This window comes from Phodopus roborovskii, unplaced genomic scaffold (assembly GCF_943737965.1).
Source record: "Phodopus roborovskii unplaced genomic scaffold, PHOROB, whole genome shotgun sequence".
NCBI lineage: Eukaryota > Metazoa > Chordata > Mammalia > Rodentia > Cricetidae > Phodopus > Phodopus roborovskii.
In genome coordinates this window covers 1,639,973-1,654,563 of record NW_026126459.1, presented here as the reverse complement: position 1 = coordinate 1,654,563, position 14,591 = coordinate 1,639,973, and the positions used below count along the sequence as shown (strand labels likewise).

Here is a 14,591-nt window from a genome sequence, read left to right as displayed (position 1 = left end):
GATAGCGATATCTCTTATGTTCCAGACATCCAGGACACAGAGCTTTTTGGCCTTATGGATAGCTCAGGTCAGGTTACTGGGTGCCAGGCTCAGATCCAGAATGGGTAGAACTGAGAATACAAGGAAAGCAGCAAAGCAGAGATGTGGGCCCAGGCCATCAGCCAGCACTCCAGCCAAGGTACCTGGTAGCAGCTTGCCCAGCAGTTCCAGAGTGGCCAGGAGGCTGTAATGTGTGGCCTGTGGGTGGTAATACAGATCAGGGCCTAATGGCTCCCTAGCCCTGCAGCCCCTGGGCATCCTTGCCCTGCCATCTTACCTGCAGGGCTCTGGGTGCCAACTGGCTGCAGTGCATCATCACAGTGAATGTGGCAGTGGTGACCACACCACCAAGAAACTGTTGTAGACACAGGCTCAGCAAAGCTGTCCCTAAAAAAACAAAGTCAGTGGGGCCGTAGGTTCCTGCTCCCTCCCTCTTTTCTCAAAGCTAACCTCTCACCTCTCATGATTGTACCAGGGTCCAGAGTGGCCCCTGGGGTACTGAGGTAGAAGAGCAGAGCAGTCTGACAGGCCAAACCCCCAAGGCGAAGCTGCAGCACTGACCTCAATAGGGAAAGAGGCTGCCTGGGTTGGGAATTGAGAGACTGGATATGGTAAGATTCCCTGGGACACTGGTGGAGATGAAAGTCAGATAGGGCTGAGGAGTGCTTACCAGTGCCTGGCCAGTAGAGCCCCACCTAAAGAGGAGCCAGCAATGGAGCAGGTCACAGCACCCAAGCCACTCCATAGACCCAAGTCTGAGGCAGAAGCACCATGGTCCAGCAGGAGAAGTGGAAACAGGCTGCCAGCACCCTGCTCACCTATAGGAGACCATAAGCAAGGATGATCCCCTTTATTCTCCTGTCCTGGGGCCTCAGTACTCCAACCATTCAGGCCCCTGCTCTGCTTCATTTTCATGGGCCCCGTATGTTGGAACATTCTGGCCCAGTTAGTTTGAAGCCCCATCAGCAATACCAGCAGCCTGTGGCTGAAGCTAAGGGAGGTCAAGAAATGAGGCAAGACAGCTACAGAGCCCTGGGCGGGGCTGGGCTGATAACCCAGAACAGGGCAGTAACCCTAACTGGATTTCAGAACCATAAGAAAATTAGGGCTCCAAGGTTGAGGTTGTCTTACTCAAAGCCACACTCACCCAGCTTGTAGGTGAGCACAAAGCCTGCTGTCCAGAGGGTTCCAGGCACAGCCAGCAAATCTTGTAGACAGTGGGATGTGTGGGGGGTATGCTCTGAGACCCGAGGCCAAGACAGCTGTCCCAAGGCTGGTGCAGCCCAGGCTAAAGCAGCAGCCAACCAGTAGGTGGCAGTTAGGAGCAAAAAAAGCAATGACCAAGAGAGGGTGGGGAAGAAGACCAACAGCCCACCCCCAGCCAGTGCTGATCCCAGCTTGTAGGCCACCACCTGCACGGTGTTCCCAGGTCCCAGCTCCTTTGGTTCCAGGAGTTGCACAGCGATTGTGTCCAGAGCTACGTCTTGCACTGCTGCACCCAGATTCAGCAGCAACAGCAGCCCCATGATGATGGTGGGCAGCCCTGTCTGACCAGCTTGCGGGGGAGGCAGCACAGCCAGCAGTGCACACACCAGGCCCAGGGACACTGTGCTGAGTGTTAACCATACCCGAGGGGAGCCCCGCCTGTCCACCAGTGGCGCCCATGCCAGTTTTAACAGCCATGGAGCATACAGTCCTTTGGTCAGACCCACACGCGTCAGGGAGAGACGATGGGCCCGCAGGAAAATAGGCAGCAAGCTGGACTGCAGTCCATAGGGCAGACCTTGCACAAGATAGAGGCCGGCCAGCAGCAGCAGCTTCCCATGCATGACCAGCTCGTGGTAGGATCAGATGACTCAGTGTGGAAGGCCAGGGTTTACTCCGTCTACATGGGGTCAGGAACAATCAGACCGTGTTCCCAACACGCACACTGGGGACGCGATATCCCGGAAGTACTGAAGTTGGGAGAAAACCGCAGAGAAATAGACCTGAGCGTGGTGAGCCTGCGCGCAATCCATGACTACCAGCATGCTTTGCGCAGGCGCCGGCTAAGGGAGAGGCGGGGCTCCTTTAGCTGAGGGTGGAGCCAACTCCCGGTTCACTCTGCAGTCTAGTCTTCAATTGGCTAAAAACTCCAGGGCCAAAAGTCAAGCAGGCTAAGGCTACCTTTGCAGACCGAGAACATCTGCTTTGGCCCACCTGGTGACAAATCTGGACACAGTGGCCTGCTTCTTGTGCTCCATGTGCTATACAGGCAGGTGTCAAAGGTATCTGCCTTTTTGCTCAATGGTTACCAGATTCGTTCCAAAGCACTTCTTTCGTTTGTTTGTTTGTTTGTTTGTTTCAAGACAGGGTTTCTCTGTGTAGCCCTGTTGTTCTGGAACTCACTCTGTAGACCAGGCTGACCTCGAACTGCCTCTGCCTCCTGAGTGCTAGGATTAAAGGTGTGTGCCACCACCACCCGGCAGGTGTAAGCATTTCTAATACTCAGCTGCCAAGGAGGTGGCAGTACTCTACTCCGTGGTGCTTCTAGCACTGCTCGCCATACTTTACTATGATTCTGGCTCTAGAACATCCCCAAGGCAGTGATCTCAGATGCTGGAGTTTTGTGGGAAAGGTCAGAAGCCAGTCAGATACTGTCCATGATACTTCCTTCCCTTACAGTGTTCAGAGAGGGTAACTAGTCAGTCCAGCACACGTGACTCTGGCCCTGCACAGAAGGCCCACGCCTAATCTCTTCCCAGAGTTGTGCCCTCCCAAGGCCACTATAAGACTGTTAAATGAGGTCATAGTGGACCATTGGGCACTGCTGTTGTGTCCATTTGGACACATGGTCCTGTGTCCAAGTCTAAACATCCTAACATTGTCTTGCTTCCACTGAGGGGCTGTCCTATCACTTTCAGATAGTCTCGGGGTCCAGGTTTTCGTATCTATAAAATGGGCTCACTTTTGGGCATGATTGTGAACACCTCTAATTTCAACTATTCAGGCTGAGGCAAGAGTATCATGTGTTTAAGTTTGACCTGAATTAATTTAGCAAGACCATGTCTTAAAATTGAAAAAGGGTGGTGGGCAGGATATAGTTCAGAGGTCCTAAAGTCAATTCCTAGTAGCACAAATAACTCAGGGGGAGGGAGGACTGCTATTGCCTACCCCAGAGGATCACTGCGGACCCAACAAGTGAATCATAGCAGCAACCACTGTGCACAGGGGCTCCTAGAGGTGATTTGCAAACGCACACCCCCCCCCATTCCCACCCTCACCCCCTCTTTGCTCTATACCAGTCTCCTCAAGCCCTTGCTATCACTCCTACCCTTATTGTTAACACTGCTTAACAGCTCTACCCTGTGGTTGGCACAGAAAGTGCCAGAACAAGGGACACATTTGTGTATCCCAAACAAAAATTACTATTTCTGCTGCAGCCTCTAAGATCTCTTTCCCCTGGAATTCCCTGCAACTTCATCTCCTCCCAAGTGGCTCTGGAGTTGCCCTAAAAGGTGGGTGTGATCTATGTCTGCCTACACACTCTTTACAGGTATGTTAGTTGATTTTAAGGGGTCATCACATGCCCCACATTTAAGACCATAATGGAGACCTAGCCCACAGATGTACCTGTCTGTCAAGACAAATGGGTGAATGACAGCCTGAAGGGCTCTTTCCTGGGAACTGTCCTTAACAACTCCTTTAGATGATGTGTCTAGTGTCCTTTGAGTGGGGTCCAATCAGGTAAATCAAAAGCTGGGGTCACCACTTCAAGTCAGCTGACATCTAGCTTTATTAGGGACCTGCAGGAACAGGTATCCAGACCTAGGCAAACGCAGCAAATACTGAAGGCTCCCAAGGCCCTGTAGTTTATTCAGTTAGAGGCTGCCCATGTAGTCCTGACAGTGACTTCAGGAGTACTCATTGGTGAATTTAGCATGGAAATGCCTCAGTTTTTCCAGCAGCAGCCTCAGCTTCTCCATGGGGGGCAGAATAGTCATCCTGAAAAGGACAAACAGTAAGCCTGGGGCACAGGCCAATTGTGGTGGGGTCAACACATACCAGGTCTCACCGGAAGTGGTAAGTGCCCTCCTGCTGCCCAAAGCCACTCCCAGGTACCACGCAGATGCCAGTCTCCTCCAGGAGGCACAGGCAGAAGAACATGTCAGGGGCCAGGCCCAGTTCCTGGGGGTCAGGAGGTTGGTCAGGTCACAGCACCCAAACCAACACCCAGTTCAGCCCCACATAACCCTGAGTTCCCTACCTGAGCACGCCGCACTGCTCGAGGGGGCAGCTGCACTCGAGGGAAGGAATACATGGCACCCTGCACTGGGTTGCAGTGGATACCAGGAGCCTCATTGAAGATCTGCTCCGTGAGTTTAGCCTTGGCTGCCAGCTCAGCCAGCACCTCCTGCCTCTCCTGCAACCACAGGAGGGAATTATGGAAGAGGGTTTCAATGTGTTCCCCTATAGTTCCCCCCACCCCCAAAGCTGGATCACCAGACATCTTTGGCCTGGTCTGATCTGCTCACTGCTTGAAATTGCTTGAAGGATGGCTCAGAGGGTACCGGCGGACTGACCACCATGTCCAGAAGGGCCTGGCCCGGCACTGGTGGGCACAGCCGCACACTCATCAGCTTTCCCATCTGTTTCTGCACCTCAGCATCCATGTTTACCACCTCCACATAGCCACCACGGAACCCACACCTGCCGGGAAGAACACGATTTGAGGCTCATCAGAGAAGGTGTTGAGCTGTTGAGCCATGGCAGTGCCCGAAAAGTCCTCCGCCCATCCCTGCTGCACCACTACCATCTCCTGCACCTGTACGCACTCGCCCATGTAGCCCTTGGAGACAGAGTGGAAAGAAGCAAGCTCCTGCTGCAACGCATATGGTGGCCCCATTTCCATGAGCACCTTCTTGAACGAATGGAACTGAGAACCCTCGGCATACACATTGTCTTGGTATACCTGTAGGGACAGCAGTGTCATTCAGCTGGCTGCTGAGCTGTTTGCCCACTGCCATGTGTGTACCTGTGCAACTGTACCTCATCAGCCATCAGAAAAAGTCCCTCTTCAAAAGCAAAGCGGATCACGGCCTCGATGCACTCACGGGTCTGCACCTGCCCTGGAGTATGGAGATGCAGCACTGACAGGGTCAGCCAGGGGCAACAGTGAACCAAGTTCACTTGTGTTCAGCCCAGGCATACTTGGGTCAGGAGAGCTAGGGCGGGTCCCAGAGGAAGAGAAGGGCTGATAGGAGGACACTATGAGGCGGAGCTAGCTGGGAAGGGTGAGATTACATGGGGTGGAGCAGATAGGAGGTTTACCAGTGGGATTGCCAGGGTTGATGACGCACAGCACTCGAGGGCAGCAATGATCACGTGCCTGGCACAGAGCACGCTGCAGCTCCGCGATGTCTAGAGCCCAGGCACGCTCTTCGTCCAGGTAGTAGTCCACCTGCACTGCGTCCAGCTCAGCCAGCGCAGCTGAGTACAATGGGTACTGAGGAATGGGAATGAGTACACCCGTGCGTGCACGGCCTTCGCCAGCCACCAGCAGCTTGAGCATTGTCTGGGGGCAGGATGGGGAGCACAGTATTAGTGCAACCCAGGGTTGCACACCTTACCACGCCCTCACGGCTGCCCTGAGCTGCTTGCTGCACCAGACTGGGCTCAGTTTAGCCTCACACATAGGGCTACTCTGACCCGGCCCATCCTACCACAATGGCATCGCTGGCCCCAGTGGACAGAAATATGTTGTTCGGATCTGCAGGGATGCCTCCATCTCTCCTCTGAATGTACTGCGCCACATCTTCCCTGATCAGCTGGATGCCAGAACTAATGGTATAGGCGCCTGAAAGGGTACAAACAAGTAAGGGGGTGGGGGGGCAAGTCTCGGCAACCATCCCAAAGGACCTATCTCTGCCTCTCCCTAAGGCTTGGACTCTACCTGAAGCAGGCACTCACCCAGGCTCTGGCCCCCGCATGCCTGCAAGATGCGTTTTGCCCTTCTCTTGACATCTTCTGGGAAGTCAGGACTGCTCAGAAGACTGGGGTAGACACAGAGAGCCAGGACCTGGGGAACCAAATACTAAGGCCAGGGCAGTTTTTGGGGGAAAGGGGTGTGACCACAGGCACTGCAGCAGCCTGACCTGGCGGAAGAAGGTAATGGGTCTCTGTCCCATGGCCTGTGCATCCCCAATATTGGCACGGATGACTTCTGTAAAGGGCTTCTTCACACCCTGGGAAAGTATGGGGAGCAGGCAGTGAGATTTGGCACATTCATCCTACTGCTATTGTTTCACATTCCACTGGACTGGGGAACAATCCAATAACCCAAGTTTAGCAGTAGAGCAGCAAGTGGCCCAAGGCAATACCTGACGCAGCTCCTGTTCCAGCTCCAAGGCACGCTGTACTATGGGTCCTCGAACTGCATACTCCACCCTCCGCACACATGGGTTCATGGTGTCCAGGGTTAACACCTTCCCCTTCAGTCCATTGCTTGAAGCCCGGCTTTGATCATTCACTCTTGAGGCCATGACTGTTCAAACCAGGCAGGGTATTGGCTCAGGAAGTAGAAGGGCCCAGATGGGGAATCAGGCCTGGGAATGGGGAAGTCTTCTGAGGTAAGACACTACAGCACTCTCTTCACCACAGCCTCTAGCCCTACTGAAAAGGGCAGAAAGGACTGAAGGAGCTAGAGCACCCTGGGCCCCGCCCCACCAGTCTGGGCACAGATCTGCCCCAGGGAGCCAGAGGGAGTTGGTAAGGCGACAGGCGGGGCTTGGGGCGAGGCCCAGTGCCGCCTAATGTCCCCATGAGGGAGCAGGAGATCCACTTGGGGAGTAGGGACAGACGGATGGCTCAAGACCTGACACACTAGAAACTGGGAGAAGAGGGCACCCAGCATCTGGGCCTACTAAAAGCAGAGCCAGGGACTGCTGGAGATTGACCCCAGCAAGGCCCAGCTGAGGCCTAGCTCTCTCGGAACTCTCTCTCTCTCTCTCTCTCTCACACACACACACACACACACACACACACACACACACACACACATCTTTACTTAAGCAAGTGGACGTGTCTCTTAGGTAACTAGGCCAGGCCTCAGAAATCTGGGGAGCACTGTGAGAGGGGAGGGAGGTGTTCAGTCTCTGGGTTCCATGGGGATTGCCAGAATGCTAGTTGGACCTTGGTCACTGATGAGCGCTGCAAGGGTTTGGAGGGAGGGGCAATGAATGGAGACAGGACACTTAGTCCTGGACACCTCACCCTGGACTGCCCTCATACCCTTTCTGTACACATCAGCCTGAGGCTGCCCTTAGGGCCACAACCCAGGCCAAGAGTAACTAAGTCCTCTTCCTTCTTGCTCCTGATTGGTACAGAGAGCAGGAAATGAGCTTTGATAGGCCCATAGAGCCCCACACCCACTGGCCTTGCAGGAAGCTTATAGGCTGTACTCAACACTGGTCATCTAAGGCCCCCCACCAATCTATGGCTCAGGTTGAGGGCTGAGAAGCCTGACTTCTAAGCTGGGCAGGCAGCTGGGAGGCCTGAGGTGAGCCTTGATCCCTCTGTCACTGCAGGCTGGAAGGAACACCACATGAGCCCCTGTGGGGACACACTCACCTCTGATCTCTTGGCTCTGATGCCACAGTGACTTCCCAGCTCACTGGCCTCGCTCTGGCCCTCAGACAAGAGCACGGATTAATATAGGCTTGGCCTGGGCCAAGCCTGCCACTGCCTGCTTCGTAGCAACAGGGCCCGCGGCACAGCAGTGGTGGCAGGTGAACTCCAGGCAGCAGCACAGCTCTACTCTAAATTTAACCAGCAGCCACCACCAACCCTCCCCCAAACCCTTTCAAGGACACTAACCTTCCAACCACGGGTACTAGAGGAAGGACAGGCCCTTCCTCTAGGGATGGGCATGAGGCTGGCCAGGTCAGTGCCCATGTCACCTGGGAGGTATGGCCATGAAAAGCCAAACAAACAGACATGATCTAGGATTGCCTTCTTCCCTCCGGCTTGAGGCCCCTAAAAGGGCCCCTCTCACTCTAATGCATTTGTGCCTAGCCAGCACAGCCTGAGTGGCCAAGTGCTTGTCACCTATACCAGCACAGGACAGAAGCTGGCAAATATGGCCCAGGATCAGGGATAATTGCCAGGGACTGAGACTATGATCCTGGGAAGTGCCTACTGCCAGCCTTCTGCCTGTTTCACCCTGCTGGCTCTGGTCCAATCCTATGGAAAGCATCGGATCCCTTCTAGCCAGGGTCCCTGTCCCTCTGAATGATTACCCTCTGCACTTCCCATGAAGAGTCTTCGTCCAAAGTTCACTGCTGCCTTCAGGAAAGTACAGGGTTACAGAGCCTCCAAGAAGCAGAACCAGCCAGGAGAGGTGGAGGTAAAGGCTGGGCTTCTTGCCTGTAGCCTTGAGCTTCCCTCCCACAAAAGCTGGGACTGCCACCTACAAGCCCCAGCATGCATATATGGGTTTGGGTGCTCCTGGGCATGGGTGGCTCCTAACCCAGCAGTACTACCTGCCCCTGCCCCAGTGAAACACAGAGGAAGGCTCAGTGGCAAACAGTCTTTATCAAGAGTCACAGGATAAGCAGTCTGTGGCCTGAGGTCCATAGGTTTAGCTCTCACAGTCCATCCCTGAGCAAGGTGGCCAGTGTCCTGGGCTGGAAGCCGGTACAGGGCTCTTGTGTTGGCTTCCCTACAGCACTGGGGCATGTGCTAGAGTGGGCCACCATCCCAGAGGTCATGAGGAAGCCTCTGGCTGGGCATGGGATTGAACCCTGCCATACTGAGGAGTCACATTTCACATGAGCAAACAGCAAGGCCTCTTCTCCACAGCAGCCTCCTCTGAGGGGGCAGTAAGCTTGAGCAGGGGTGGGTCCCCAGTTGTTCTGAAGCCACAGTCAGGCTGGGAGGTCTCAGTGTCAACAGACAGGCCCGGCTCCCAGGCCTCAGGCCCTTCAGGACTGGGTCGCTGAAGCTTCGCAGCTGCTCGCTGCCGTTTAAGTTCTGCCAGTGTGTGGTGTGCCTTGTCCCGGATGAGGGCATCAGGAGTACTGTTCTCCACAGGACTCAACTGATAGGAGACAATCCGATCAAGGCGCTTCGAGTACAGGTGCTTCCCTGGGGGAGCCCCTGCTTGGCCATTGTATGGCCTGGCCACCTCAGAGCAGTCCTGTGGACAAAGCCAGGACCCCAGAGGCCATTAGCAGGTGCGTTTCTCACCTACACTGGCCTTGGAGTTCAGGTTGTGTGAAGTGGTGGTAGATGGACAGACATCAGAGTGGGAAGGTCGGCAACCTATACTTGAGGGGCACTAGCCCATCTAAGAGCATAGGGTCACTGGGCCTATGCCTCCATAGGGGACTAGCGAGGACGGAGGACTCACTAGGTCCTAAATAACAAGATCACATGCCAAGACTGCTCCACATCTGGGACAGGACAGAGGTTGCATGCTCGCTCACCTCCGGGGGCTGCAGCCGGAGCTCAGCATCTGTCTGCCTGTCTTCATCTTCTAGAGGCTCTGGACTGGTGAGTGGTGACTGCTGCCACACAATAGCCTCTTGGGCATGCTCCTTTCGATACAGGTTGGTGCGATGTGTCAGGCTCACTCGTCTCACCACCTTCCTGAGGAGAGAGGAAGTTGAGACATCATCATCCAGCTCACAACCTTTGCCTACAGATCCTACTGGGGTTCTGCTGCCCCCACAGGGGCAAAGCCTGGGTCTCAGAGATACACAGTGACCTGCAGTAGGAGGCTTACCCACGGCTGCCGGCACTGGAGGTCCGCCGGTGCAGCAGGGAGCGCTGGCGGCCCTGGGCCCGCAGGAGTGCATCTTGTTTGTGCTTGAGCTCTAGCAATTTAGCTCTTACCTCCTCATCACCACACACGTCTGAGAAGAGATGGATAGAGGTGTTACAGGCATCTTCGTGGCCTATCCCTTCTGCCAGATGTAGGCAACCCCACACTCACCGAGGGGTGTCTCGTCCACCAGGGATTTTCCATTCAGATCAGCCCCATGGGCCACAAGCAATTCTACCAGATGCACCTGCAGGCAGCCAGCAGCAGCTGCTTGGCTGAGGGCTCACACTAGAGCCAGGAACCTACCCTCTCCCTGCTTCTGTGTGCACTCACCTGGCCCCAGTAGGCTGCAGCATGCAGAGGCTCCCAGCCATCATGGTCCTTAGCGCTCAGGCTGGCTCCTTGCTCCAGCAGCAGGGTAGCCACCTCACTGAACCCATTAGCAGCGGCGATGTGCAGCTGCAGGCAAACCACTCAGCCCTGAATCCCAGCCCACACCCCTTCCTAGTACCTGCCCCAGGACAGACACCCCCAAGTGACTGAGTGCTCACCAGAGTGGCCCCATGGTCCAAAGGGTCATTGAGATTGGCTCCAGCATGCAGTAGGCTCTGGAGGTCATTCAGCATGCACAGCTCTGGCACTGCCCGGGCCTCCTCAATGCTGTCCTGGGTGATACCTGGGGGACAAGCTGGCTCAGAGAAAGCATGACTTAGGGCACCACCCCTTGCCAACAGGTACAGTATACTCACCATGATTGGCCATGGCAGTCTCGAGGCAATCCAGTGTCTGTTCATCCTCACACAGGTCGTAGGGCATGTTCCCATCAGAATTGACTGCCAGGAGCTCTGCACCACTAAAGAAAGATTGACAACCCGCTGGCCTCAGGACTTTCATAAAATAGCTCCTCACTCAAGAAGTCCTCAGTCCTCTTGTACCAAGTTTCCACTCAACAGAGGCCCTAAGCCTAGGACTGTCCTTAGGAAGAGATGGCAGGCAAGGGTAAAACAAAGTTCTAGCTCCTGCTAGAAAAGCTGGCCTCTGGGCCTGGCTGTTTGCTACTCCTCAGCTCTAGATCTTGTCTTCGAGCTAGACTTAGCAGTCTCTGTCCATCTAGACTTCAGGTTTATGATGCCCATCTACTCCATATAGTAGAGGCACTTGTAGATGGACAAGGACTCTGGGATCCTCAGAAAACAGAAGGGGTGCCTATGCCTGGCGGAAGAGCAGAACAAAAAGAATGCCTGCAGGTCCAAGAGGAGCCCCAGGAACCTGCTAGCTACACTAACCCCTACTCCATTACCGAGATACCTATGTGGGACAGAGACTCATCTGCTCATACGAGAATGGCCAAGCTTCTATACAGACCTACTAGAGAAGCCACTAGCCTCCTCTGCTCTGTCTTCCTTGTTAGGGGTAAAGGCCTCACCCGTACCCTGGTACTTCCTCCTAGGCACAGATGGTCTCTTCATTCCCCTTCCCTCCTTACCAAGTCCATCCTGACAAATGGCACTTTCCTATGCAAACTGTGGCGAGACCCTTGGTTCAGAGTTGGGGGTGAGTCTATCCTGCCAGGAAGGCCAACCCCACTACTAAGGAACTGACGGACTGCAAGAAGAGGAAGGCAGGAAGAGCCCTCAAAAGCCAGCAGATGCCTCTTCCTCCAGGGCCCCTGGTATCCCAGACAGGGTGGACAGCGGAGGTAAACACAGAGGAGCAACCCAGAGGGGTCACCTGAACGACCACCCGAGCACCCAACAGGTCCTACCATGAAATGAGGAGCTCCACCAGATGCAGATGGCCACAGGTGGCTGCAGCATGCAGAGGTGTCCAGCACTCACTGTCCCGAGCATTGACATCAGCCCCAGCCTCCAGGAGCTGCTGTGCCATCTCTTGGAAGTCATCAATGCAGCACTGCAAACGAGCAACCTAAGCCCCATACCCTGACCCCCCAGTGAGGCCAGCCCACCCATCCCACTTCTGTAGGGGCTCACCTGGTGCAGTGCAGTCAAGCCATCCTCATTGGCCAGGTTTGGGCTAACCCCACTACTAAGGAACTGACGGACTGCAAGAAGAGGAAGACAGGAAGAGTCCTCAAGAGCCAGCAGATGCCTCTTCCTCCAGTCCCCGGAAATTACAAGCACAGGGAACAGCAAAGGAAAGGGACCTCCTATGGTTACACTTGTCTTCGTACTAAGATGATTCCAGTCAAAGAGAAGAAAAGTCAAAGGTAGGGTCATGGAAAGTGTGTTATAGTGCCAGGCCGTATGTGCTCTAGGACCCATACTGGACTTGGCTGACACCTACTCTCCATCTCTAATCAGAGGTGAGCAATGCTATCCCACTCCCCAGAGATGGGGCTCGGGAGTCATACATGAAGGGAGAAGATCCACAGGCAGCCCTGCACTCTGTTAAGAGGCAGTGATGGCTCTCAGCCCAAGTACTATTTCTCTGCAATCCCCAGTGTATCTACCCTGTGGTCCAGCCATTCCATAATATGGCTTTCCCCACAGAAGACCTCTTGCATGTACCGCCTATTAAGGACAGTTGACTATTAGTAACAGAGCTGGGGCTAGAGTCCAGGAGCTACAGACAGTTCTGGGCCTAGCTCTGAGCCAACACAATGCAGGGCCACACCCGGGCAGATGGGAGTGTCCTGCCCTGGGATTCAAGCACACTCACCTTCCTCCAAGTCGTTTCGGGCAGCAGCCTCCAGAAGAACAATGCTGGGAGGGAAGAGGACCTGCTTCCGAGGCCTCAGGCCAGACACCTCCTTCCACGGTTGTTCCTTATGGCTCTTCTTGCCATGGGCCTCCTTCTCAGCCTGGGCCCACATCTTTACCTGCTGGGCACGTCGCTTCTGGGCATGCTTCAGCCGCTCCTGGGTACTCATTCTGCCTACCATGGGCATCTCTGCCAGCAGCTCCAGGTGCTCGGCCATAGTGGTGGATGTCTGCCCACAGGGCTGATTGGGGCACAATTCTGGTTTGGAGGGCCAGGCCAAGCCTGAAGGGTGGGGCAGCTGGCTGGACTGGCACCCTTGGGGGCATCCCCTTCCCAAGACTTGGTGTCCTCTGTCCCTGACAAAGCTGAGATGGGAGGTCCCACACTATGACCAGGCCCAGCTGCCCTAAGGGGCAGAGCCCAGGCAGGGAGGGCAGCGTGGCAGGGGGTGGGGTGGAAGGTGTGTGAGTATGCCCACAGTTGTTCCGCAGGCAGGACTGACACCTCAACTGCTCAGCTGGCAGGGCCTCTGTACACAGTGTCTCACCTCCCTCTTGGGGTCAGGGTGCATAGCCTGTGAGAAGTAGCCCTAAGACCTGGCCAGCCTCAGTCCAGGGTCTGAAGCTAATTACCCAGATAACAAAGTTCCAGCTTCCTGGCACCCTGCCTAGGAGAATGGAGGGCAGGGCCAATCAGCAGCAAGCCCCTGCCAGCCCCTGGGAGTCTCTGCTCTTCTTCCATGCTGGCTACCCTCAGTCCTTTGGCTGTTTTCCAGTAGCACAGCTAGGTCTAAGGAGATATGGCAGCAAAGACCAGGACGTGTGTCAGTCCTGGAGTTCCAGCTTTCAGTGTTCAAAGATGACAATTTCTAGGCAGCTAGGAGGTAGGAGGCCTATCAGCATTTTCTCAGGGGAGCTGCCCCTTCCAGCTGTCACACACACCTGAGGAATAAATGCAAATAAGGAAACACATCAAGATCAGCCCATGGGGAGAGGCAGGGCTCCAGAGGAGTCCTATGTGGGATCCACCTTCTGCCCACAGCACACTGAGTCAGCAACATATCCTAGGGGTTGCTCTGCCCTATTCCTCCCCATACACTTAGGGAAGAGTAGGACAAGGGGTACCTCAGGATCCCATCCAGCCTTTCCAGAAAGGCTGTGCAGGCTACACAGTAAAACAGCCAAGGCTGCCTATACCCAACTAGGCTGACCATGGGCCATCCTAGGGCCAAGCTCAGAGTCCTGAGTGGGCTGGGCAAGGCTCTTCCCTGGGCTTGACAGACTCTGCTTCCTGAGTCCCTTGTGGCCTGGCATCTGCCCTACTCCCACCAGGAAGCCAGTTCAGGCCAGTCAGTATTTCTTCCATCCTGAGTGGCACTCAGCTGAAGTCATGGGTACACTGCCATCCACAGGGAAGAGGAATTAAGAAATATCTCCCCTGTCCCCATCATTAAACAAAAGAAAGATATCCTGATGCCCTTGTCCTATACAAGAAAAACAACCCTAACCCTGAAACCACTTTTCAAATAGAAAACATGATGGCTTTTGGTTTTCTCATCTAGGGCACATCTAGAGACACCTCTCTGGCTGCAGTGGGGAGATAAGCACAGCTTATGGCTGCTCCAGACTGCCCAGAAGGCCATCTTCTCCACTACATAGCCCTTAACTTCCATGGACCCATCTCCCCGACCTTTCTGGAATGTGCCTGAGGACAGACTCTGTGTGATCTGGGATAGGACTCCAGGGATCCCAGTGAGCCCAGGCCTAGCACACATACAGCCCACTGAAACAATTCTTACTCCAAGGCCCTTCTAGTATAGCTCCAGCAGGCAGGGATCTAAGCTTTCAGTCCCCTGACTCCAGGAACTGTCTACCTGGCTTTCCTCCAGAAGTCAACCTCAAAGGGAACAGGCAGCTGAAAGCCAGTGGGCTCTTCTGAAGTTCTAGGAGGAAAGTCACCTCTTGCCTAGCTGAGCCTTGGCTGACCCAGCTGACTAAGGTGTGGTTCTTCTTCCTAGTCTTTGAGAGTC

At 54.8% G+C, this 14,591-nt stretch overlaps 3 protein-coding genes across 8 annotated transcripts; all 3 read right to left on the bottom strand.

The window, feature by feature from the left end:
• Window positions 1-52: 52 nt before the first annotated feature.
• Mfsd3 (major facilitator superfamily domain containing 3) lies at window positions 53-2,159 on the bottom strand. 4 transcript variants are annotated; one of them, XM_051189247.1, is made up of 5 exons: window positions 1,187-2,159; window positions 710-857; window positions 490-621; window positions 317-426; window positions 53-223 (listed from the first exon to the last, which is right to left on the bottom strand). In XM_051189247.1, exons 1-5 carry the CDS (start codon window positions 1,866-1,868, stop codon window positions 90-92), a joined length of 1,206 nt encoding a protein of 401 aa, XP_051045204.1. In that variant the 5' UTR covers window positions 1,869-2,159; the 3' UTR covers window positions 53-89. The 4 variants fall into 4 exon arrangements, with proteins under 4 accessions (XP_051045204.1, XP_051045205.1, XP_051045203.1 ...); XM_051189248.1 differs by having other exon boundaries at window positions 53-237; window positions 1,187-2,154; XM_051189246.1 differs by having other exon boundaries at window positions 53-237; window positions 497-621; window positions 1,187-2,154.
• A 1,706-nt stretch (window positions 2,160-3,865) lies between these two features.
• On the bottom strand, window positions 3,866-8,442 carry Gpt (glutamic--pyruvic transaminase). 3 transcript variants are annotated; one of them, XM_051189241.1, is made up of 12 exons: window positions 8,316-8,428; window positions 6,399-6,562; window positions 6,174-6,263; window positions 5,989-6,097; window positions 5,742-5,875; window positions 5,350-5,593; window positions 5,068-5,147; window positions 4,854-4,990; window positions 4,554-4,728; window positions 4,286-4,441; window positions 4,094-4,206; window positions 3,866-4,023 (listed from the first exon to the last, which is right to left on the bottom strand). In XM_051189241.1, exons 1-12 carry the CDS (start codon window positions 8,329-8,331, stop codon window positions 3,933-3,935), a joined length of 1,509 nt encoding a protein of 502 aa, XP_051045198.1. In that variant the 5' UTR covers window positions 8,332-8,428; the 3' UTR covers window positions 3,866-3,932. The 3 variants fall into 3 exon arrangements, with proteins under 3 accessions (XP_051045198.1, XP_051045199.1, XP_051045200.1); XM_051189242.1 differs by lacking the exon at window positions 8,316-8,428 and adding an exon at window positions 7,648-7,777; XM_051189243.1 differs by lacking the exon at window positions 6,174-6,263 and having other exon boundaries at window positions 8,316-8,442.
• A 149-nt stretch (window positions 8,443-8,591) lies between these two features.
• Ppp1r16a (protein phosphatase 1 regulatory subunit 16A) lies at window positions 8,592-13,475 on the bottom strand. The gene is made up of 10 exons (XM_051189240.1): window positions 12,521-13,475; window positions 11,833-11,903; window positions 11,607-11,752; window positions 10,591-10,694; window positions 10,393-10,517; window positions 10,175-10,300; window positions 10,013-10,088; window positions 9,803-9,932; window positions 9,504-9,666; window positions 8,592-9,214 (listed from the first exon to the last, which is right to left on the bottom strand). Exons 1-10 carry the CDS (start codon window positions 12,777-12,779, stop codon window positions 8,843-8,845), a joined length of 1,572 nt encoding a protein of 523 aa, XP_051045197.1. The 5' UTR covers window positions 12,780-13,475; the 3' UTR covers window positions 8,592-8,842.
• Window positions 13,476-14,591: the final 1,116 nt, after the last annotated feature.